This window comes from Phyllobates terribilis, unplaced genomic scaffold, assembly GCF_046119375.1.
Source record: "Phyllobates terribilis strain yellow unplaced genomic scaffold, ASM4611937v1 Scaffold_11__3_contigs__length_659146591, whole genome shotgun sequence".
NCBI classification, from domain to species: Eukaryota; Metazoa; Chordata; class Amphibia; order Anura; family Dendrobatidae; genus Phyllobates; species Phyllobates terribilis.
The window spans coordinates 237,638,038-237,661,585 of NW_027362771.1; the positions used below are offsets into that span (position 1 = coordinate 237,638,038).

General features: G+C 40.6%; 1 protein-coding gene across 5 annotated transcripts in view; it reads left to right on the forward strand.

Annotated features, from left to right (window-relative positions):
- Positions 1-23,548, forward strand: part of BRD1 (bromodomain containing 1) — a 54,451-nt gene that overhangs the window by 20,992 nt on the left and 9,911 nt on the right. For 3 of the 5 annotated variants that reach the window (XM_073652133.1, XM_073652132.1, XM_073652135.1), the window contains exons 8-9: positions 7,880-8,374; positions 21,283-21,418. In XM_073652133.1, coding sequence (XP_073508234.1) covers positions 7,880-8,374; positions 21,283-21,418 — 631 coding nt within the window. Of the gene's footprint in view, positions 1-7,879; positions 8,375-11,934; positions 12,350-21,282; positions 21,419-23,548 lie in introns of those variants that run through there. The other 2 variants (XM_073652137.1, XM_073652136.1) reach the window with 2 other exon arrangements.

Genomic DNA, 23,548 nt, shown 5'->3' on the forward strand with positions numbered 1-23,548 from the left:
GCCTATAAGAGAACACTGATTGGCTGCAGCCTACACATTTTCATCAGACAGACTAGTTCCAATAGTGGACTACCCCTTAAACTTTCATATCTGTTTAGAAATAATATATATACATATCATTGTAAAGCCATAATTTATCAATGAAAAATTGATACTACAGTAAATCTGTAATTCAAATTATTGGTCAGTGTTGAAAAATATGATTCAAAACTTTGCCAAGTCCACCCATCCACTCCCTCATGAACACGTACAGTCATGGCCAAAAGTGTTGGCACCCTTGAAATTGTTCCAGAAAATGAAGTATTTTTTCAAGAAAATTTATTGCAATTACACATGTTTATTTCCTTTTGTGTGTATTGGAGCAACACAAAAAACTGAAAAAAAGACAAATTAGACATAATTTCTCACACAACCCCAAAAATGGGCTGGACAAAATTGTCACTTAATATTTGGTTGCACACCCTTTGGCATAAATAATTGCAATCAATTGCTTTCTCTAACCATCAACAAGCTTCTTACAGCTCTCAACTGGAATTTTGGGCCACTCTTCTTTTGCAAACTGCTCCAGGTCTCTCATATTGAAGGGTGCCATCTCCCAACAGCAATTTTAAGATATCTCCACAGGTGTTAAATGGGATTTAGATCCGGAGTGATTGCTGTGCACTTCAGAACTCTCCAGAGCTTTGTTTCCATCCATTTCTGGGTGCTTCTTGAAGTATGTTTGGGGTCATTGTGTCCTCCAGGAAGACCCATGACCTTGGACGCAAACACAGTTTTCTAACAGTCAAGGCACCCAGTGCCAGAGACAGCAAAACAACCTCAAAACATCTTTGAATCTCCACCATATTTGACTGTAGGTACTGTGTTGTTTTCTTTGTAGGCCTCATTCTATTTTCGATAAACAGTAGAATGATGTGCTTTATGATAAAGCTCGATCTTGGCCTCATCTATCCACAAGACTCTTTTCCAGAAGGATTTTGGCTTACTCACGTACACTTTAGCAAACTGCAGTCTAGCTATTTTATGTTTGTGGGGTCCTCCTGGGTCTCCTGCCATAGCATTTCATTTCATTCTAATTTCGACGAATAGTTTGCGCTGACACTGATGCGCACTGAGCCTTCAGGACAACTTCAATTTAGTTGGAACCTGATTGGGGCTGCTTATCCCACATCCAGACTTTCCTGCGCTGCAAACGTTCATCATTTTTTCTCTGCTGTCCAGGGAGATTAGGTTCTTGATTGTTGCGCATCGTGTGCAAAGGAACATCAAGATCTCTGGAGATGGACTTGTAACCTTGAGCTTGTTGATATATTTCAACAATTTTGGTTCTCAGTTTTATTCTCCTATTTCTGTTCACCATCATAGTGTCATACACACAGACACACATAGATTGAGTCAACTTCTCTTTTTATCTGGTTTCCGTTGTGATTTTCATATTGCCCACACCTGTTACTTGCCACAGGTGAGTTTAAATGAGCATCACATGCTTGAAACAAAGTGAACCCGCAATTTTGGAAGATGCCAACAATTTTATCCAGCCATTTTTTTTGGGGGGGGGGGGGTTTGCGTGAAATTATGTCCAATTTGCCTTTCTTTCTCAGTTTTTTTTTTTTTTTTTGTGTGGTGTTCCAATACCCACAAAGGAAATAAACATGTATGTAGCAAAACGGGGTGCCAACTCTTTCAGCCATGACTATATGCCTAGTGTCCTTTTGCCATACTCTGCACTTCCCATGCAGTGATGCCAACTGCAGTCAGCTATGCTTGCTTCTTTTTTTTTAAAAAACTATCGTTTTGTATACATTTTCTGTCTATCATTATCATGTGGTATACATTTATACAGGGTCTGTGGCTGTGTGCCTCCCTGCTTATATTGTGGTATATGTTAAAGAAACACTCTCATCAGTTTTTATCCTGTTAATCTATTGCAATCATCATATAATATAGCACTGTGTACTTAGAATTGCTCATTTTGCCTGTCTACACAGCTAATTCTTCTCTTTTCTCTGCTCTGTGTAGAAACAGGAAGTCTCTTGTCCCTGAATTTATCATTCCCCTCCAACTCCTGATCCAGCTGCTCCGCTCCTCCCCAATGCCAGGGCTTTTGCGGTGATTATGACTCGTACAGGGAACATTGACCTCCTGTTTCTATATAGAGCGTAGAACGATTCAGCTAGTCAGTTTTTAATCACATGATGTCATACAACTAAATGGAAAACAGAAGAATTTTCTGGATAGAAAGGCAAAAGGAGCAATTGTAAGTACACAGTGGTGTACAATATGATGACTGCAATATATTAATTGGATGAACCTTTTGATGGGAGTGCTTCTTTAAAGGCTTCTGTTGGAAACGTAGGTCAGGGAACACTCTCAAAGTTGCTCAAAATGTTTTAAACTTTTGGCATTTTCACCCCAGTCTTGTGCAGCTCTGAAGAAAGTGGAGCTGGGGAACAGTTGGCGATGGCGTGTGGCTGTGTCCGCCCATCAAATTCATGTCTTATTATCTAATTTATTCCATGGCGCTTTACATGTTCTTATCTGGCTCTGCTAATATGTACCGTCCCACAGCGACCCATGGGATCCGATCTGTTCCCACATCCGTTTCCCTCTAGCGTTTCAACTGCCACATTAGAGAACACAAAGGCCGAGTGGCTGGATAGATAGAAACACTGAGCACATTGTCAACAGTATGAATGTTATGTATTGTCATAACAGAAAATGGTATAATAGTATACTAGTATCATAGTAATTGATATGAACAAAAAGTAAGGCTTCTTACAGCTATGTCAGTGGACACAAAATAAGTTGCACAAACTGAAATGTGGAGAGGCAGAAACACAAAAAATAAAGTTGCTATTAAGGCCTTTTTCGGTCGTGGTCATTGAGTGGTTAACGATTGTGCTTGCGTGAATCTCCCAAACCATAAGATCAGGCGTCTTATGAGCAGTGACCAGATGTATTTCGTTTTTTTTTTCTTTGTTTTTAAAGCCTGTAATAGTATCTTATGTGTCAGATTACTGGCTTTGTTAACCCTGTATTAAAAAATTAATGTAAGCGAGGCTGGGCTTTCAAACAAACTTTTTGTAGTGCGTCAGGCTATAGAGAAAGCATTAGAAGTTTCAGCCCTGCAATAGTGCATGATTGCGTACAAAACAGCAATTTGGCTGGTAATTTTTGTCTGTTTTCCCCTGAAGTCCTGTCTTTGCTCTCTTATCCTCATTCTTTTCTTTGTGGCACCAAAGCATCATTTCCAGGATCCTGTCTTAGAAGCGTATCTCTTTTGTTCTTTGATAATGTGATTCCCATGTCCAGCAGCTGTTCACTTGCATCCTATTGTGTTCACATCTTCAGCTAGCAATGAATGGGCCATATGTTGTACCCTTCAGCCCAACTTGGGAAGCCATGACGGTCCTATTTGTTTCTTTTCTTTTTTGTAAGCAAACTCCAAAAACCGTGCAATACAATATGATGTGCTCAGTGAATCATTTCCCACTAATGTCTTGGTTTTGGCCCTACAACTTCTTAGCTTATATTGATCTGGGATTCTGACACTTTTGTGTTTTTGTTTTTTATAACATCCTAGCAAAGTAGCTTTTTATACAAATACAGTGATGGAAGACTATCCTCATAAACTCTGCTCTGTCATCTATAGAGGGTTAGATCTTTGCTTTCTTTGGTTAAACCTTTCAGGTTTGCTAGTTGTACTTTAGCCTTGATTGAACAATTTGTAGGGTGTTTGCTTTAAAAAAAAAAAAAATTCTGCCCACCAACAACCCTTTAGGATTCAGTCGTCTTAGATGTCATGTGGCTTCATACTCGGGCCAAAAACTACTGTCGGTGCATCTGGAAAGACTGCATGCTTAAGTGCTGCTCTGAATCAAGCTATTTCATTGCATCTGGTCAATTTCGGTTCCTCTACACTTCTCCAATACCACCAACTTGAACTGTCAATCTTAAAGGAAATCTGTCACCATGAAAATATAGTATGATCTACAGGCATCATGTTATAAGGCAGGGGGAGCACAGCAGATTGATGTACAGTGTTGTAGGTATAACCTGTATTTTCATCACTTAATCCTCTGCTCTTTCTGGCATTTTTGGTCCAGAGGGCTGGGCTATCTGTAACTGTCAGCTAAGTGTGCATACAGAAATAACTGTCAGTCACTGATAGGACCGCCCACTGGACCGGAAGTCCCAGAAAGAGCAGAGGATTAAATGAAAAAAATCACAGGTTATACTGAGTCTTTTCTCACAAAATCACACATCATTCTGCTCACCTCCTCCTTCTCTATAACATGTTACCCGCAGATCGCATTGCATTTTCTTGGTGACAGGTTCGCTTAAGGCTGTGTGCCCACGATGCGTTTTTCAAGCGTTTCCACAGTGGCAAAAACGCTGCAGAAACGCTTAATAAATGCATGGTAGAAGGCCTGCCATGTTCCCCAATGATAATCTGCATGTGCTGTACACATGCTGCGGAAATTTCTGCTGTGAATTATCATTGCGGAAAAAAACGCAGCACTACCAATTATTTTGTGGAAGCGCTGCGTTTTCGCCGCCATTGACTTGCATTGGAACGCATGGAATCCACATCACTGCATCTGTACATGCGGAATCCAAGCGTTTCAATGTGCGGATGGTACCCGGGTGTGGAGAAGAGGAGACTCTCCTCCGGACCCGGGTACCATAGAACCTGTAAAAAAAGAATAAAATAAAAAATAAATATTATACTTGCCTTCTGATGGCCCCCGGTCTCCTTGTCTTCGCTTGCCAGCAGATCGCGGTGGACTGAAGGACCTGCGCTGATGTCACTTAGTCATGTGACGGCAGGTCCTTCTGTGTACCGCGAGCTGCCGGCAAGCCAGGACGGAGCGAAGCAAAACTGTGGGGGCCATCAGAAGGTAAGTATAGATTTATTTTTTACTTTTCTTTAAAGTCACACTATATAAATCCATGCCGTTTGCATGGATTTATATAGTGTGACCTACTTGTCACAAGCACTTTCCAAGTGATGCTAGAATCGCTTGGAAAGCGCTTGTCAACCCACATGCGGAAATGCATATGAAGAACGCTTCACATCCGCTTGTCCCTGGCAGGAAAAACACATGTACAATCCGCATGTACAATCCACATGCTTTTTTTCTGCCAGGGAGATGCAGAAACGCTCAGGAAAAACCCGGAGCATTTTGCATTGTGGGCACATAGCCTTAAAGCGCGCATTGCTTTTGGCAAGCATAATGGCCGAGCAAATGAGGATCAATGCACTCTTCTTAAAACAAAATAAATTTAAAAAAAAATACATCCTCTGTGTAAAGAGAACATTTCAGCATGTTACACTGGCCATATTATGGATTAGTAGCTGCACAGCTAAGTAAAACATAGATTTATTTTATAATGTGGAAATATTAGCTTGTAAAATTTAGCTTATAATGTGTGGTTGACCAATCGGAAACAGGCAGGGGCGAAAAGACCCATCTCTCCTCACTGGATGTCCTAAGCTTCTGTGTAGAGTTACAGCAGAGCGGAGTTATGCATCATTACAAGCACTTCCAGATCTCATCTCTGTGATGTCCGCTTTCACCCTCCTTCCACACTGATTGCCGTGAGATGAGATCTGGCAATGATACGTAAATTCTCTCTCTCGGTATCGTGTAATTTTCAATATGGACGAAATAAAGATTGAAATTTTTATGATCCCAACAGCTTTTTCTTTTTTCTTCACTTAACTCAGCTCTGCTGTTTCCCTACACAGTAGCTGCGGGGATCAGTGAGCAGAAAGGAGGGCTTGTTTGTTTTTTGTTTTTGTTTTATTTTCCTGTATGATTGGTCAGCCTCATGCAAGGGAAGAAGTACACACTACCAGAGACAAATCTCAAAGGCCCCATTAAACTATAACAGGAATTAAAAAATAAAAATTTTGTTTAGTTCAGCTCTGCAGCTACTATTCCATGCTTTGGCCAGCTTAACATGCTCAAACTGGTGTAAGAGCCTCTTTAAAGGGAACGGTCATGACAAAAATGCTATTAATCTGCAAATATGGGGTTAATCTGCAGATTAATAACTTTCTAAATCTGTGCGGCCGTCGCACTAAAAGCCCAACTACTAGGAAGAAATTAACTATATTCCTCCCAACGTCCTCCAGCTTTCAGTCAGAGGCATGGCTTAAGTCAGTGCGTGAGTGTTCAGTGTTGTAGTGAGTGGCGGCTGTAACCGGATCCCGGCACAGCAGGTTAGCAGAGCCTGGGAACATGACTGGATCCCTTTTTAAATCACTTTAGCTTGCTTTACTTATTTGGTTCCAGTTATTAATTGCACTTTTCTGTCTTGAAAAACTACATCCTCAGTTCTGCTGGATTCCAGCTACCCAGACAACAATGCATTGTGGGAGCTCAAATGAACGTTCCACATTTAGAACAGAGCTGTGTATTTGCATAGTAAATGGCAAAGTGAAGACCAACTTCTATAAGGAAGACAGCAGAATTGTGACTTGAGCACATAATTTTTTTGTTTTTACTATGCTTAAGATCTTGAAATTGATGCAAAATATTTACAAAGTTTCTCAACTTACTTTTCACTTTGAAATTGTAAAAAGTTGTGAAAAGGTGACTGTTCATGCTGGAAATGTCATGAGAGCAGCTTCAGGTAAGTTACCGATAACCCCTCTTAACTGCTACTGGCCAAGTTACATTAGGGCGTCTGTGTGATGCCCTACCACAGTAATACTACAGAATGTTACTACGTTCACAAAAGGCCCCCTCAAGGTAGAAAATGGTAATTGCATCATAATCAGGGCTAACTGCATGTGTCCGCAGAACCCCCGTACTGAGAGTAGCATGGCATGTATTATTTTTCTCATAGATCAGCTTTTACTTTTAAAGGGGTTCTTCAAGCAAAAGATATTGTTGCCCTAGCCTCAGGATAGGTTATCATTATCAGATTGACACCCTACACCCACACTGATGAGCTGCAGCTCTGACAGTGGCCAGGTGTAACTATTGCACAGTGCCAGTCGTTGGTGCTGCCGCGTGTCCGAGCCCCACCGATCGGATATTGACGACCTATCCTTTTGGAAAGGTCAACAAACATTTATTTGGAGAGCCCCTTAGTTCATCATTATTACTATGCAATACACTCCTCAGTGACTTATTAGCTCTTTGTAGTTCAGTCCATTGGGTGTTAACCTTCTTCTGAATTCATTTTATGGGACTCTACCTTGGAGGTTTTCCTGTTTTATAGAAAGTGAGATCCTATCTTTAGCATATGCTTGATAGAAATCAGACCTCCTGGAATCCTTCCAGTCTACCTGAATTAAGTGTCACCATGTTCTCGAGCACATGTAACAGACCTGCCATGCAGAAAATACCCACGAATTCTCAGAATGAGGGGACATGTCGTTGGCCTTCACAAAACTTAGATCCTAATCATACGCCATCACTTGCTTGCTATCATGTAAACATTCCTGCATGCGTTTCATCCCACCCATGGTGAAGAAAAGTGGCATCTCGTCAGTACAGCCGCTTATCTGACAGCCTATTCAACTGATGGTGACTTATGCTTTCTATTTGGTGTAGTATGACTTCCTAGATGGCGGGTTTATTCACAAGGAAAAATGAAATTAAAGTTCCAATTGTCTGTATTTTTGACTAAATAGAAAAACCTGCAAACATGCTTGGGTTTTGCTCCAATTTTGGTTGTGCCTTGCCTTTTATATATCGATTGTCAGTCCAGTAGTGTTAAGTGTTTTTTTACTGTTTTCTGTAAATTTTTTTACTGTTTTAAGTGAACCTTCTAAAGTTTAATAGATTAGATTTGTGTCATAGAGAACGTTTTATCATTTCATACAGTTTTCAAAAATGGCGCTTTATTTATAATTTTTCAGGAGATAAATCTCCCCCTAAACTTGAACCATCTGATGCATTACCTCTACCGTCCAACTCGGAGACTAATTCAGAACCGCCAACTCTCAAACCAATAGAACTCAATCCAGAGCAGAGTAAACTATACAAAAGAGTCACATTTGATAATGAATTACATAGCACTACTGTTCAGGATGAAATGGTAAATGGACACACTTCAGAACATTTACTTAAGGACAGTAATCTAAGTGATTCGACAGATTGTGAAGTAGCGGAGTCCTCAGCTGATGTAAACAGACGTACATCCATTCTCTTCCGCAAAGCAAAAAGTGTAAGCCCCCAAAAGCCGGCAAAGAACAATGAAACCCAGCCAACTTCACCACAGCTAGGGCCCAAAACCTTTTTGTCTGTAGTCCTTCCAAGGTTGGAAACCCTGCTGCAGCCAAGAAAAAGGTCAAAGAGCTCATGTGGAGATTCAGAACAGGACGACGAGTCGCCGGTAAAGCGTTTGGATACAGGTAAATACATTCATTTACTTTTCCCATAACCTTTAAAGTTATATTATATCATGCATGCTATTGACCAATTACAAACATGCGATTTCTATAGTTTTCCTTTTATGTTCTTGATGTCATTAGCCTTTTAGTTGAGCGTTGCTGCCTGCATGTTTGACAAGCTATTTTCTGACTTGACTTTTCTCATCTCTTGCCCCTTACATGCTGATTAAAGCCGCAGCCCAAGTGCATGAAATATGGCGTCTTTCTGTGACTTTTCCCTTTATTTTACATCTATATGTAATATACTTTGGTTCATCCTCATCACTTCCTTATTTCTTAATGTTTAAAGCGCTGTTAACGTCCATGGTGCTGTACACATGAAATCAAAAAGGTGTCGAATTTATAATATGCATGCACAATATTGACCACAAGTACAAGAAACATGACTCCACTAAATAAGACTGCTACAGCAGAAGTATAGACCTTTGTCGCCAGGCAAGCTGCTTCCATATTTGTGTTGTGAAGAATAGTTTTCAGGTTTCTTTACAAGGTTTCTTTTGCTGGAACAGTGAGTTGGAGAATCTGTCAGTAGGACAACCTTCCTAAGCTGTCTATATGGGTATGTAGGTCATAGAAAGTTGAATAAAGTGATACCTTGATAGCTGCAATCCCATGTCTTATTCCAGAGAAATCCACTTTTCAGATATGCAAATGAACGGTTAAGATCTATGGGCCGGACACTGATCTGCATGAGATTTTGCCCAGAGAGCTTATTTTATATGAAAGGGGAAGTTACCAGTGTGAACCAAGTAATCACGGATACTTTGCTCTCAGTCACACACGGCTGGCTCTGCAGTGAGATCAGAACTAGCACAGTATAGTGGAAGTGAACTTAACACCTTATCGACATATGCCATACATGTACGGCGCAAATCGGTAGCGGGGTTTATGGAGCAGGCTCACGGGCTTGCCCCATACCTGGCAGGCAATGGCTGTGTTACAACCAGGTATGGGTAAAAGAAAAGAAACCAGCTCACCAAGGCTCAAGGCGTATTGAAGCAGAGTATACTATGGGATCAAACGTGAAGATTCAAAGGAAGAAAAATCCAGCTTAAGATGCAAAAAGCTTTATTGGAATAATAAGTTAAGATTTCATGTCAAGATTATGTATAAGCAACGTGTTTCGCTCTCGCATGGCTTTTTGTCACAGCTAAATGACCTGAACTCCCACAATTCATTTTTACTGCAAAGCACCAATGAGAATATGTATAAACCTCACATGGCAACGCTGAATTGTAATTGAAATACAAAAATGGAAATTAAAACTAAATACAAGAGACTAAGTGAGGCGAGGGGAAAAATATTCAATAATTTCTTTAGGTAAAATGAGTTAATCTGGAAAACAACTTGTGTGGTAAGCAGGCGTCTCCTAGTGTCTCCCCCTCTGATTGTTGTGTTTACCCTTCCGGTTCCAAACACCTGTAACAATGTGGTCAGTCGCTGATGTTGGTGAATGAAGTGTCTGGATGCATGTGAAGCGGTACGGTGAGATTTGGTCACACTGCTAATATTGGAAAGATGCGAAGCGGTACTGTGAGATTTGGTCACACTGCTAATATTGGAAAGATGCGAAGCGGTACGGTGAGATTTGGTCACACTGCTAATATTGGAAAGATGCTCCGTTTTAATCTTCTAGTGGTACAGCTGACATACATTTTTACACAAACAGTATATGATGTAGACTACATTCTGAGAATTACAAATAATGAATTGCTTAATTCGAAAGTGTTACGATTAGTAAAAGGTCGAGTGACACATGCATGTTGACATGCTCTACATCTGTTTATACCACATTAGAAGAAACCCTCACAGTCCATCCAAGTTCTGTGTGGTTTATATAGAATTATACTTGGGGCAGGGGGAGGTGTGTGTTTGGGGGGGTGGCAGTATACTGCCTATTTGTTTCCCCTTTTGGCTACAATGGAACAGGCTTAAGCAGAGTAGAGAGAATAGTGTCCTCATATAGTATTGGTAGAAATCTTTGGATGATAATGGATTTAATCTGATTGAACTGGGGACTGAATTGCAGTGGAAAGTTTGACACTGTACCGTTACACATGTGTCTAGACACTTCATTCACCAACACCAGTGACCGAACACATTTTTGCAGGTGTTTGTAATTGAAAGGGTCAACACAGCAGTCGGAGGTGGAGGCACTAAGACACCTGCTTACCACACAAGCAGTTTTGGATTTACAACCTTAGCACTTGTTGCCTGCATGGACTCTATTTACGCAAAGAAATTATGTTTCATTATTGAATATTTATCTTCCGTCACACTTTTTCTTGTATTTATTTTAAATTTCAATTTTTCTTTTGTTTTTTTTTGATATTCAGAGTTGCGCCGTGTATGTGTGTGCGTGTATATACAGATACAGATAGATATATATCTATATATAAATATATAGATGGATAGATAGATATATATCTATATATATCTCATTGGTGCTTTGCAGGGTTGTGAAGTTGGTAAGCCAAACCTCCGACTCCTCATTTTCCTTGACTCTGACTCCCTCATACATGGCTCATGTTTAAGTGATAAATTTACTGTAGCACAGATTCATCTCAGCTAAAAGTCTAAACCCTTAGATCAGGAATAGGACAGACATTTATAGGACATTTCATAACTTTCCCAAATTCTTATGAAAAAATATTCCCCACAAACAGCATTGAACTACTGTACCCAATTTATTATATATTTTAGGAGTTGGAGTCGGTCCATTTTATACCGACTTGGATTCCGACGCCACCAAAATGGACACAGACTCCGACTCCACAGCCCTGGTGTTTTGCAGTATAAAGGAATTGTGGGAGTTTGTCATTTAGCGCTGACAAAGAATGTAGTGCGCGCTTGAAACACGCTGTGTATGTATAATTGTGACATGGAATCTTTTTAACTTATTTATCCAATAAAGTTGTTTTTTTTTTGTTTTTTTTTTCACTTTAGCAAGCTGGATTTTTTTTTGTTACTACCAGGACCTGGCTCTAACAGCCCTGGGTGGAGTTTCGCCCTCAACTGTTAACCTGTTAAATGCCACTGTCAAACTTTGACAGCATCATTAACAGCGCGCTGGAATGGGGGCTCGTCATTCTGTGCCCCCATCAGCTGTTGAAGACCTGTGTTTTTGTCATTACAGAGCTCCTTAGAAACCTAGCCTGTGGCCGGGCTTCAAATAAGACCGTGATTTTTCCTTTATCCATCAATACTGTGGTATTGCAGCATATAGTAGAAGCAATGAGACAATCACAGGTTCAAGTCCCGTAAGGGTACTAATACAGTGAAAAGTGTAAAAAAAAAAAAAAAAAAAAAAAAAAAAAAAAAAAAATCACTTTCCTTTTCCTCTGTTAAATGAGGATAATATCCATATCACATTAATATTTTTGTGTCCAGAAAAGTCTGAGCTATCAAAATATAAAATAATTATTCTAGTTGGTAAACAGTTTAAAAAATAAAAATGCCAAAATTGATTTTTTTATTGATTTTTTTATTTATTTTTTTTTTTGTCTCCACCATACCAAAAGAAATGATGTATGCCATCAAAATGTCATCTATCCCAGAATGGTATCAATAAAAACATCGTCTTGCCTTGCAAAAAATAAGCCCTCGCACAATTCCATCAACCGAAAAGTACAACTCGTCCCGCAAGAACCAAGCCCTCAAACATCCTTTTGGACAGAAAAAAAAGATTATTGTTCTTGGAAGGACTGGAGGAAAAAACAAGGTGAAAAATTGGCCATGTCAGAAAGGGGTTTATACAGCTCATTTATGTATAATAAAAAAAAAACCACGTGGATTTCTCTGGAATAAGACCTCAGATCACTAGATTGCTTTGGATGGTTGATCCCACTGACAGATTTCCTTGGACGAGACTCTCTGCCTTCTGGAGTATTTGGTAGATATGTGGTAGAGAAGGAGGTCTTAATTGCATCAGCTATTTCTGACCCTCTTAGAGTGAGTAGAGCAGAGGTGTGCATGCTTCATCTCCACCATCTTCAGTGTGTGGAACCCCATTCCCAAAATTAAGACTCAATAAAAGTTTTACCATATCCTACTGGATACAAACAATGTAAATAAATTTTTCATACACTTTACAATGTCTCATCAATCCCCTATAGCCAATAAAGCGTTGCTGTGGTTCTGAAACCATTCATTTTCTATAACTATGGAGGACAATGACATGGCTAGATTTCTAATTCAGGTGCATTTGTTACCTGTAGAAGAGCAGTGACCGTAATCGATGCCACACTTGGCAGGTCCCAGCTGTCTTGTACAGCCACCAACCATCTAACAGCAGTGCCCGGAGCAAGCACCATTTGTTGCTGTGTAACCCCTTAAATACCACTGTCAATCACTGACTGGGAATTAAAGGGGTTTTCCCACGAAAGGTAATTTTAATCAATATTTTAATTAATAGATCTTGGAATAAGTTTCCACAATTGGATGTGTAAAAAAAATGTTCCTGTGCTGAGATAATGTGCCTGACTGTGTACGGCATACGGTCTGATCATACCACAGCTCCTGGGCAGGGAGGAAGCAAAAGACTATACAGACATTACAGCACAGGATCACAGCTGATTCTTTCTGTGAGGGAAAACATTGCTTACAAACAGGCAGGGAAATGTTTTATGTCTGTACAAAGAGGGAAAGTCCGCACCTGTGCAACTGGTAAGGACCCGTTGAAGCGCAAGAAGGTGCATAACGGCCATCCGGAGGTTTCCTTCCATTCTCCCCCTGTACCATTTTTAATGGAATAATTTATCTCTTTTTAACAAGAAGACCGGTGAGTGCTACCTTTTTTTTCTTTCTTTTTTCATTGGCAGGGAAATGTTTTACCTCACAGAAAGAATCAGCTGTGATCCTGTGCTGTAATGTCTGTATACTCTTTTGCTTCTTCTCCTGCCCAGGAGCTGTGGTATGATCAGACCATGTTCCTGCACGGTCACACACAGCCATTATACAGTACACAGCAGGGGCACATTTATAAAATTATCTCGGCACAGGAACATAATTTTTTTTACTTTTAAATGTTTTATTGAGTTTTAACAACATTGATGGGAAAATGGAACATTCCAATTACATTCAATAATAGTAAAAAAAAAAAAAAAAAGTTGATAACTTAATATTAGTAATCATTAAACTTTAGAATTTGAGTATAATCAGTTTGATGAAGTACGAACATATGCTTTCACATAAACCAAATATCTGTGTATGTGCTACAGAAATGTAAAGAAGAAAGGGTGGTGGAAAGAGGTGTGTAAAAAAACGAAACCAAAACATGACTAAAGCCAGCACTTCAGAGGAGCTCGCATCTACTACAACTCTATTTTAAGTATTTTCTGTCCGTCAAATTGGCAAGTCGTTCCCTTCACTGAATAATATCCGGCATATTCATTGGCGATGGTAACAATCGCCTCGAAGCTTCTCATGTGCAATCATGTTTTCCATTTTCATATTATATTATGCTCTTTAGGAACATATTTTTTTTATTATTAAACACCTCCAATTGTGGAACTTATTTTTATTCTAAGATCTATTAATTAAAATGTAATTTGTTTGTGTCACAACCCCTTTAAGGTGGCTGGATTCAGGCGCCCCACACCACCTCTTTGCGCACCACAGAATCATGGAGTATCAGTGGAGGCCTGTGAAGGACCCCATGGCTGCCTTCTGCAACCAGCATGGATTTATATAGTGTGACCGAAAGAATGTTAAAAAATAAAAAATATATACTTACCTTCTGATGGCCTCCGGTGTGCTTGTCTCTGCTTGCCGGCAGCTTGCAGTAGACTAAAGGACCTGCGCTGGCGTCATTTAGTCATGTGACAGGTCATGCGACCTCTGACGTCGGCAGGTCCTTAAATCTACCACGAGCTGCCGGCAAGCAGAGACAAGCACACCGGGGGCCATCAGAAGGTAAGTATATATTTGTTTTTTATTTTTTACCATTCTTTGGGGTCACACTATATAAATCCATGCCGGTTGCATGGATTTATATAGTGTGACCAAGTTGTCAAGCACTTCCCAAGTGATGCTAAAATCGCTTGGAAAGCGCTTGACAACCCGCATGCGGAAATGCATGTGAAGAACGCTTCACATCCGCATGTCCCTGGCAGGAAAAACGCATGTACAATCCACATGCTTTTTTTCTGCCAGGGAGATGCAGAAACGCTCAGGAAAAAAATCCGGAGCATTTCCGCATCGTGGGCACATAGCCTCTTTGCTGGTGAGAGTTGGCGATCACATGACTGTAAGAATATGATTTGCATACATGCGGACATGTGTAATTAAAAGTGCTTGGCTTCTTTTAATTCAGTTGCATTAAAAGCCTGATGCATCTAGTTGGAATGTGGCTGGAAGTAGGGGGCAGCCTACGGTCACGTGACCACCCACCCTTACCGGCAATACTGGTCAATCCTGACAGCTTGCGCATCAGGATTCAGACATCTGCAGACTTTTATCAGAAGACTGGACAAAACACTTTAATGTAACGATAGAAGATGGCATAATTCATTTAATTGTGAAGCTAAATTCACACATGCGGTTTTTAAAAAAAAATTGGCAGATTCTCATCCAGAATAACTTATTTTTTTATGCCTATTTTCATCTGTATGCCATCCGTTTGTCATGTGTATAATTGTTTTTATACATTTGCATTTAATGAAATTTACAAGACCCAAAATAGTTTCCTAAGTTAGTTATAATGTATCTATAAAAATCCCATGCCATTTGGTTGATCTGTATGGAATCCGATTTATTTTTCTGCACTCTCATAGTCTTGAATAGTCTCATCTGAAATATGAAGAGACCAATGTGTGCTGCAATTGTTTCTAAACAATATATAGACCTAATGTCTGCTGAACATTGCAATTGCATATCATTAGGCTTAGCGCTGTCCGTGTAAGTTTTCTTTTTTCTTTCACAGATGCCAGTCTGTTCTAAAATATGGCCATGTGAATGTACCCTCACGGTCATTGGCACTTTTTTTTGGCAGGTTCAGTGCTTACGTGAGCAGATCAAGGCAACCCATTCTGTTGTGGAAAGTCACAGATCAGATTGGTTGGCCATTTTGGTACTGTGTAATGGTGGGTGTTGTGAAAGCCCCCATACACATTAAAGTTGTCCACTACTTGGGCAACCCTTTCTCTTACCCCATGCTTGGTCCCGATAAAATAAAGCCTATACTCTCCTCCCGTACTGGTGCCGTTCCAGCAATGTTGGCACTCACTCCCCGGAGCTTCTCTTGTGACATGTGACCCCGGTGCACAATCAGCTCTGGCATCAGTTGCTTGACCTTTGTACGAATTGAACATGAAAAGTAGTGAAGAGAGCAGCCACAGCCCGGACTTCCTCTTCCTGTTCAATTCATCCGAAGGCGCCGCCACAGGAGGGGGGAGGATAAGCTTTTCTTTATTTTATCGGGGCCAAACATTTAGAGCAAGAAGGGGTTGTCCTAAGAGTAGACAACCCTTTTCAGTCTGCCAAACTTGCCCAATTCAATGGACCAGCAGATCAAATGTGTTTAGAGGCCTCCTCACTCCCAGTCCTGAAAAAGAACTGTAAAATCTGTATCCTTTTTAAAATATTTGACTTGTCATTGCTGGACTGACGGGCCACTGTTTTTTTGGGATATGATTCAATAAAAATTGGTATTCTAGATAAAAAGGGTTATTTAACTCACCAGGAAGGAAATTGTATCTGGTTTACTGGAAACTTGGCAGTACAGGCAGGATGTCAGAGCTGCGGTATATACATTGTTCTGTGTTCCCTTCCCATCATGGCCATTTTTACATTTTTTTCCCTCACCTTCGAAGAGCCATAACTTTTTTTTTTATTATTATTTTTTTCCATTAACAGATGAATGAACTCTTGTTTCTTGCTAGACAAGTAGTACTTTTAAATGACCCCATACATTCAACCATGCAAAGTACTGTAAAACATGAAAAAAAAAATCCCAAGTGTGGCAAAATTTTGCAAAAACTCCTCTATAATTGCTTTTCACCCTTTTTTTGGCAATATTATTTTCCAGGTTTGGAAGATTTTGGCCATTATCAAGCAGGCATAGATTTTTTTTATGTGGTGAAAAAAAAAAAAAATAATTTTGTGGAACAAAATGTGTTCTTCCGGTACCAGTAATATTTTCATTCAATGAAGCTTGTGTGAGGACTTGTTTTTTGAGTGGTGAGATTTTTTTTATTGATACCATTTTGTGGAAGATACGTTTTGCTTCCTTTTGCATTTTTTATTTTGTGATGTTGTGGCGACCCAACCACCTCACCATCCCTCCTCCCACGCACTCCCAAAAAATAAAAAATTCCCCCTTCTTAGGCGACTTGAGTCTGAGATTGTTTGCTTGTACTATATACTGAGATAGCATTGTACCATTTATAACAAAAATCTCAGTCTGTGAAGCCCAGCCACAAGCTGGTTTTCATAGGGGCACCATCTAAAAATGTATATATATTAAATGAAGTCAGTAGGTCATCTCAAGTCCTTCAGGCTTCCCTGGTCCATGTGACTGCTATAAAGCATCTCTAGTTGCAGTTAACAGCTCAGATGAGTTGGCCGACCTCATTGTCTTTCAAAAAAATGAAGTAAAAAAAAAATATCATCCATTTAGAAAATCAACTAAAACGTGTCAATATCTAGTTTTAGAGCACCTGCGGCGTGGGCAACATGCGTGGCCTCCGACAATCTGGCCACAGAAATGCTTGCCTGTGTGTGGCTGGTTGCTCGTAGTTTACATTGGAAAAAGGAGTGGCACCCAGTCATGCATTCCCCATCAATTTTAAGAGCATGGATTCCCTTTTCTTTGTTATTCCAGAAAGATGGAGGAGTTTTACAGGTGTCCCTTTACACATTGTAGTTAAGGACATTTAGGTTTCCAATGATTGGAGCCACATTTGTGCGTGGTCCTTCCCTCCCCTAAGTACTCACTGGAGGTAAGGGGGACCCCTATTCCCATAGGTGCAGGTTCTACTCTCTGGCTTACTATCCATCATGCGATTACGGCATGTAATTTTTTTTTCTTAGTTTTTCATACGACGTAGGTGTAATGAGAGCTTGTTTTTTGTGGTATGAGTTATATTTTCCAGTGACACCATTTTGGGTATTATTAAAGTGGATGCCCCGTTTCATCAAACTTTTTTTTCTCATAGGCTAAGAAATTTTTTTTTTCTTTTTTTTTTTTAAATGTTTTTAATGAAGATTATACAACATAACAAGGTTACATCATAGAACAAAACAACAAACGGCATTTCTCTTTGCTCATTAATACTGTTCGATAAAGAAATAAAAAACTGAGCTTTACTTACCCTCCGGGCTAATGATCTAGAAGGCGTGAGCTTCTGAGCTCAGTAATTGGCTGCAGTGCTGTCGGTGACATCACTACTGCAGCCGATCAACAGATACGAGGACAGCCATGGAGACAAAGTCCTGGACCAGTCTAGAGGATAAGAAACTCAGTAGTTTTTTTTTTTTCTTAAAGCACAGTATGTGCTGAATTTAGTCTAAAGGAGATAATACCTTTTAACTCTTCATGGGGAGACCTAGAACAGCAATTCTGCATTTTTATTTTTATTTTTTACGCTTTTTATTTGCTGCACAAAGCGTGTTGACTTTATTCTGTGGCTAATCATGATACCAAATTTATAGTTTTATTTATTAAGTATTATAGATCTACTTCTAGCCCCAAGGCCATTGTTAGGCCTTCGATTGCCTTAGTAACCCCTTGTCTTCCTATGAAAGCACTGCGGGGGGGCCGATAGGGCAGAAGAGAGCGCACACACTCTGTCAAGCTCCTGACAGGCCATAGTCACTTTTAGCCTGTAAGGAGTTAAATAAGTGACACTGGAGTCCTGAAGTCTGTGCCTGCAGCAGGGCAGGATGGGAGCACTGTTGGACAGAGGGAGTCTCAGGATTGCTATCCCGGGATGAAGATGCATGACTTTTTCACATCCTAATGGACAGTGGCAACTTTCTTTAGGAAGTGGGAAGGCATGACTGTGACTAAAGTAGTTAAATGACAGGAAAAATGACTAACTTCTATATATCTACGGTTCATTGGTATTTTTTCCTGATCTAAACTTTCTTGAGTTGTCGCTTTTCTGATTCTCTTCTAGATTTACTGCCTAGATGGGGTTTTATACAGTACATGAGATGTATAAACCATCGCTGGGAGGGGGAAATGATCATTTCTGCAATGTCGGCGCTTTGATAGCAGAGTCCCATTTATAACGTCATCTTGGCACGTCCGAGTTGAGGGTTTACACAATATTCTTGAACATGGCACACACATATAGGAATTTGGTACAAATACTGTCTAGTAGTACATATCTCTTAATCAGTAAATGAGGCCTAGGACAATCATATGAAAGCTTTGTACATCACTATTCAGGCTATGCCAGACTCGCGTCAACCCTTCTTGCAATCGGTTACTGCAAAGTGTGCATAAAAGAACATTTCCCATCCCACTCTATGATACTACCTTTTTCCATCAATTTCCATCTTGCACTGTTATGGTAGGCAAACGCTTGGATTATGCTTTGTACTTCATTACTGGGCTGGTAAAACGTGAAGTGTTTGTAGTCTTCATATATGGATACAGTATACTCTGTAGTAGTGATGAGTACTCTACCTATGTATGGCTTCTCTACATCTTGGTTGTGTGCGGCTTTTCTTCTTTACAATGTGTTTGCTTTGTGTTTTCTTGCTCTTCAGAATTTGTGATGGTGTACTAACTGCTGCTTTCCTAATTTAGCTTTTAGGAATGTCTTTGCCCCTATCGCCTATTCTAGTCAGTGACCCATGTGCAATGATATCCTTCACAACAGTTCCTGTAGCTTCTGATAATCCAAAAGGTCTTGTACTTTTCATCAGCACAAATTAGCAGTATGTTGAATGTCAAGACCTGAAGCAGATTAAGTAGCAGTGGGATAGCGGCAGGATATTAAAGGGGTTGCCTCTACTTTTGACAATGTTCAGAGGTTAGGGATAGGTATATATTTAAGAAAGAACAAATACCCCTAAAATTCTCTGTCGACAACCCCATTCTCTCACTCCAGCATTGCCGCTTTCCTGGTACTGGAAATGATGACAAGTCAGTCGCCTGACTGCAGCCAATCAGTGGCCTCATCACTTAAGCAACTTGTGGCTGGGACATCATCTCTTGTGGTCCCGGTGGAGGTCATTATAATGGCAGCACTAGAGCAGGAGAAGGATTTCAGGTGGAAGTCGTTCTTTATTTTGTATAGTGCTCTACCCTCTGTAATATTGTCAAAAGTAGCAGAAAACACCTTTAATATTTTTGCGACTCTCTCCCAAAAGGTTCTCTACCCTTACACTAGGGAGTGTGGTTATACCTTGATGGCAGCTTAGAAAAAGACTAAAAAGAAAAAAAATGCATATTGCTGTTCCATGTATTTACTGAGACCATTATTGGAACGCCAGTGGAGATGAGACCAAGGGCCCTATCCATCCATCAAATTATATAAATTTTGGGGCTCTCAGTTGGGTTGAGATTGGTGCGTTATGACCACCACTCATCATGATGCACTGCTGAGCCAGCTGTGAATCTGCCACCGCCCACTATGTACTGAAGCCACTCTGGCCGCATCCCTATGACTGATAGCCCGAGGCTGCCGGGATGAATAAAGTTAATTTCCTCCTGTTCACTACTGGGACAACCCCTTGAACGAAATGTTTGGCCACGATACAATAAACAAACCTATACTCCCTTTCCGTACCGGCTCCATTCCAGTGGTGTCTGCACTCTCAGCCCCGGGGCTGTGAGGAGGTGGAATGACGTGTGATGCCCGGCATCCAATCCGCGCTGGCATCACTTTCCCCGCATTTGTACAAACTGAACATGAAGCGAAAGCGAGGGCTGCAGCTGATCCTGGACTTCCTCTTCATTTCGACAGAAGGCTGGGACAGTGATGCCAGAGCTGATTGGGCGTCAGGCATCACAGCCCCAGGACCGAGCGTGCAGACACCGCTGGAACTGTGCCGGCACGGGAGGGGAGTATAGGTTTATTTTATCGTGGCCGAACATTTAGTTTAAGAAGGGGTTGTCTTAGTAGTGGACAACCCCTTTAAATAGGTTTTACACAGATACTTAGTTTTAGCGGACAACCTCTATCTGATGGGTGATAACTTAAAGATCAGCGGGTGTCCAACCAAAGGGACCCCAACTGATCAGGACAACAGGATGCTTTTATCCCTGGTAGGATGGTGGCAGTGTGCATGCTTGACCGCTGTTCTGTTCATTCTCTATGGGGCTGATGGAAAAAGCAGAACTTGATAGTCCTTTAGTGAATGAATGCGTGCACTGCCACTCCATTCTGCCAGGGATAAAAGTTGGTTAAAGGGGTTTTTCCACGAACAAAAGTTCATTTTAAAAATTGTCTGTGTCTGACCGTGCAGGAACATGATCTGATCATACCACCGCTCCTGGGCAGGGGGGACGCAGAAGAGAGTAGACAGCCATTACAGCAGGGGATCGCTGCCTGTTCTTAAACAATATTTTACTTCACAAAATGACTCCTCTGTGATCCCCTGCTGTAATATCTGTATGGTCTTGTGCTTCCTCCCCTGCCCAGGAGATGTATGTTCCGTACACGGTCACAATTTTTAAAATGTACTTTTGTTTGTGGGAAAACCCCTTTAAATACAGTTGTGGGGCATTTCCCAGGTTTTGTATTCCTTGCTTTCTGTGTATGCATTGAATAGAGCAGATGTAGGATTTAAATCCAGATTTTAGCAATGTATGGTCTGTTTCCTTATAGATCGGAGACTTAACTTCTTAGAACATGTGCTCATCTTGAATGAACTTGTGGCCATGTTGAGTGTTTCTTTTTTATGCTTATTTTTAGGTCTTCCAAATGGTTTTGAAGGAGGTGATAAGGATAAAGATATAGAAGTAGCTCCAGTACGGAAAATGGAACCACGCAGAAGATGTGCTTCAGAATCTAGTATTTCCTCCAACAGCAGCATGCTTTGTAATTCAAGGTACGGGTGGTTTTATTTTTGTGCCTAGCATGTAGTAATAAATTAGACATTTTCCCTTGTAGCTATGGTGTGATTGTTCAGTCATTAAATTTTTCTTATTGGTTTGTTGCAAAAAAGTGTTGGGAAATGAAAGGTGATGACAGACTATATGCACACTTAACTATGATGTCTGCTGCAATAGGTGAGGATCTCTACCCTGTCTATCGTATATACTGTGCAAACAAGGCCACCACTTTCTCAAACTACAGCTGTAGTTCTACCACTTGCAATGGAAAGGGGGCCATATTTAAAATATATATTGTATTAGCATTTGATGTCACAAAACATGCTCAATTTCTTATGTTTTTGCATTTGTCACAATTACTTTTTTCAAATGATCAAAATACTTAACGTTTAGACAGATAAATCAAGTAATCAAAAAATGCTGTTAATACTATTTCTTGAAAATAAAGGGGAAAAAGCTGTTCAGCCCTGTGTGACGAAAATAATTGTCCCTTTAACTACTAAATCATGTTAACCAAATTCAGTCGACAGTTCTAAGGTCACTAGCCACACATTGCCATAATCTCTGCCAGACCTGTTGAATGTAATTACAACTTGAATAGAAGCTGTCTGACAACATGAAGCAGCTGGTAGGTCTCAAAATGCAAAGCATGATGCCACATTCTAAGTAGGCTTGCATGCTGATGCTAAACAGTAGTTGACTTTGACCTGTCTAGAAAGGGTTACAAAGACAGCTAAGGGTCTGGGACTCATGTGAACCAAAGTGAGGACCATTAGCCAGGAATAACAAATCGAGAATACACGGAAATGTGATGAGCAAGTGAGCGTGCTTGTTTAACCCTTTATCTAGCACGCTCGAATACTCGCCGAGTAATTTTGGCACGCTCAGATTTGGCATGCTAATTTTGATACTCGCTGAGTAATTTTGTCACGCTCTGATTACTCACCGAGTAATTTTGGCATGCTCGGCATCTAGGTTTGATCCGCTGCATGTGTTGTGGCTGTTAGACTGCTGTGACACATGCAGGGCTTGCCTGACAAACAGACAATGCCTGTATGTGTCACAGCTGTCTAACAGCCACGGCGGATCAAACCTAGATGCCGAGCACGCCAAAACTACTTGGCGAGTATCCGAGGGTGCTAGCTTAAAAGGTTAAACAAGCATGCTCACTCAACACTAGTGTTGAACCTTCCTAGGAGTGGTCATTCTACCAAAAAGTCACCAACAACACATTGATGACTCTTCCAGGAGGTTACTAAAGAAGCCAAATATCTGAGGAACTGCAGGCATCACTTGCTTCGGTTAGCATCAATGTAAGGCGATTCCACAATAAAGTACACTGAGCAAAAATGTCATCTGTGGGATGCATAAAAAAAACCAAAAGCTTGCCTCAGTCACCCAAAAAAAGTGTAGATAATCCCCAAGCTCTTGGGATGATATTATCTGGATTCATGATCCCTAGATGGAACTGGGTCTCATTAAATCTGGGTAACACCACAAACCACCAGATGTGGTACCAGTGTTATTGGAGGTTACTTTGCTTCTCAAGGGAATCCTGCAGCAGAATATCCACCTGTCACATTATCACCTAAAGCTCAAACACAGTTGTATTATGCAGCCAGACAATGATTGTAAGCACAAAGTCCAACTCTGTATGGCTCTAAAGAAATAAAATTGGGTCTTTGGAGTGGCTGAGTCAAAGTCCTGACTTGAAATCCATTGAGATGCTGTGGCAAAATCTTAGAAGTTGGTCACTTTCTTTTGTTGCAGCTATGCTTACAAGCTGACCAGAACTTCTGTCCAAAAAATGGCTGCTGATGGACCGATCTGGTCACTTGCCAGTTTATGGACTGAAGTGCTGGTCAGTTTGTGAAGAAAGCTGCGGTAACTATAGAAAGTGGCCAACCACTTTAAATGGGGGAGTTTATACTCTAAAACCATCTAGTTTAACCAAAGTAAAACAGAGTGGGCCAAAATTCCTCCACAGCGATGTAAGAAGCTTATTGCAAGTTACCACAAAAGTTTAAGTGCAGTTGTCAGAGATGGCACAACCAATTAGGTTTATAGGGGTATCCATTACTGGACAACCTCGTTTGAATGCTCTCGATGAAGAAGGAAAAAAGACA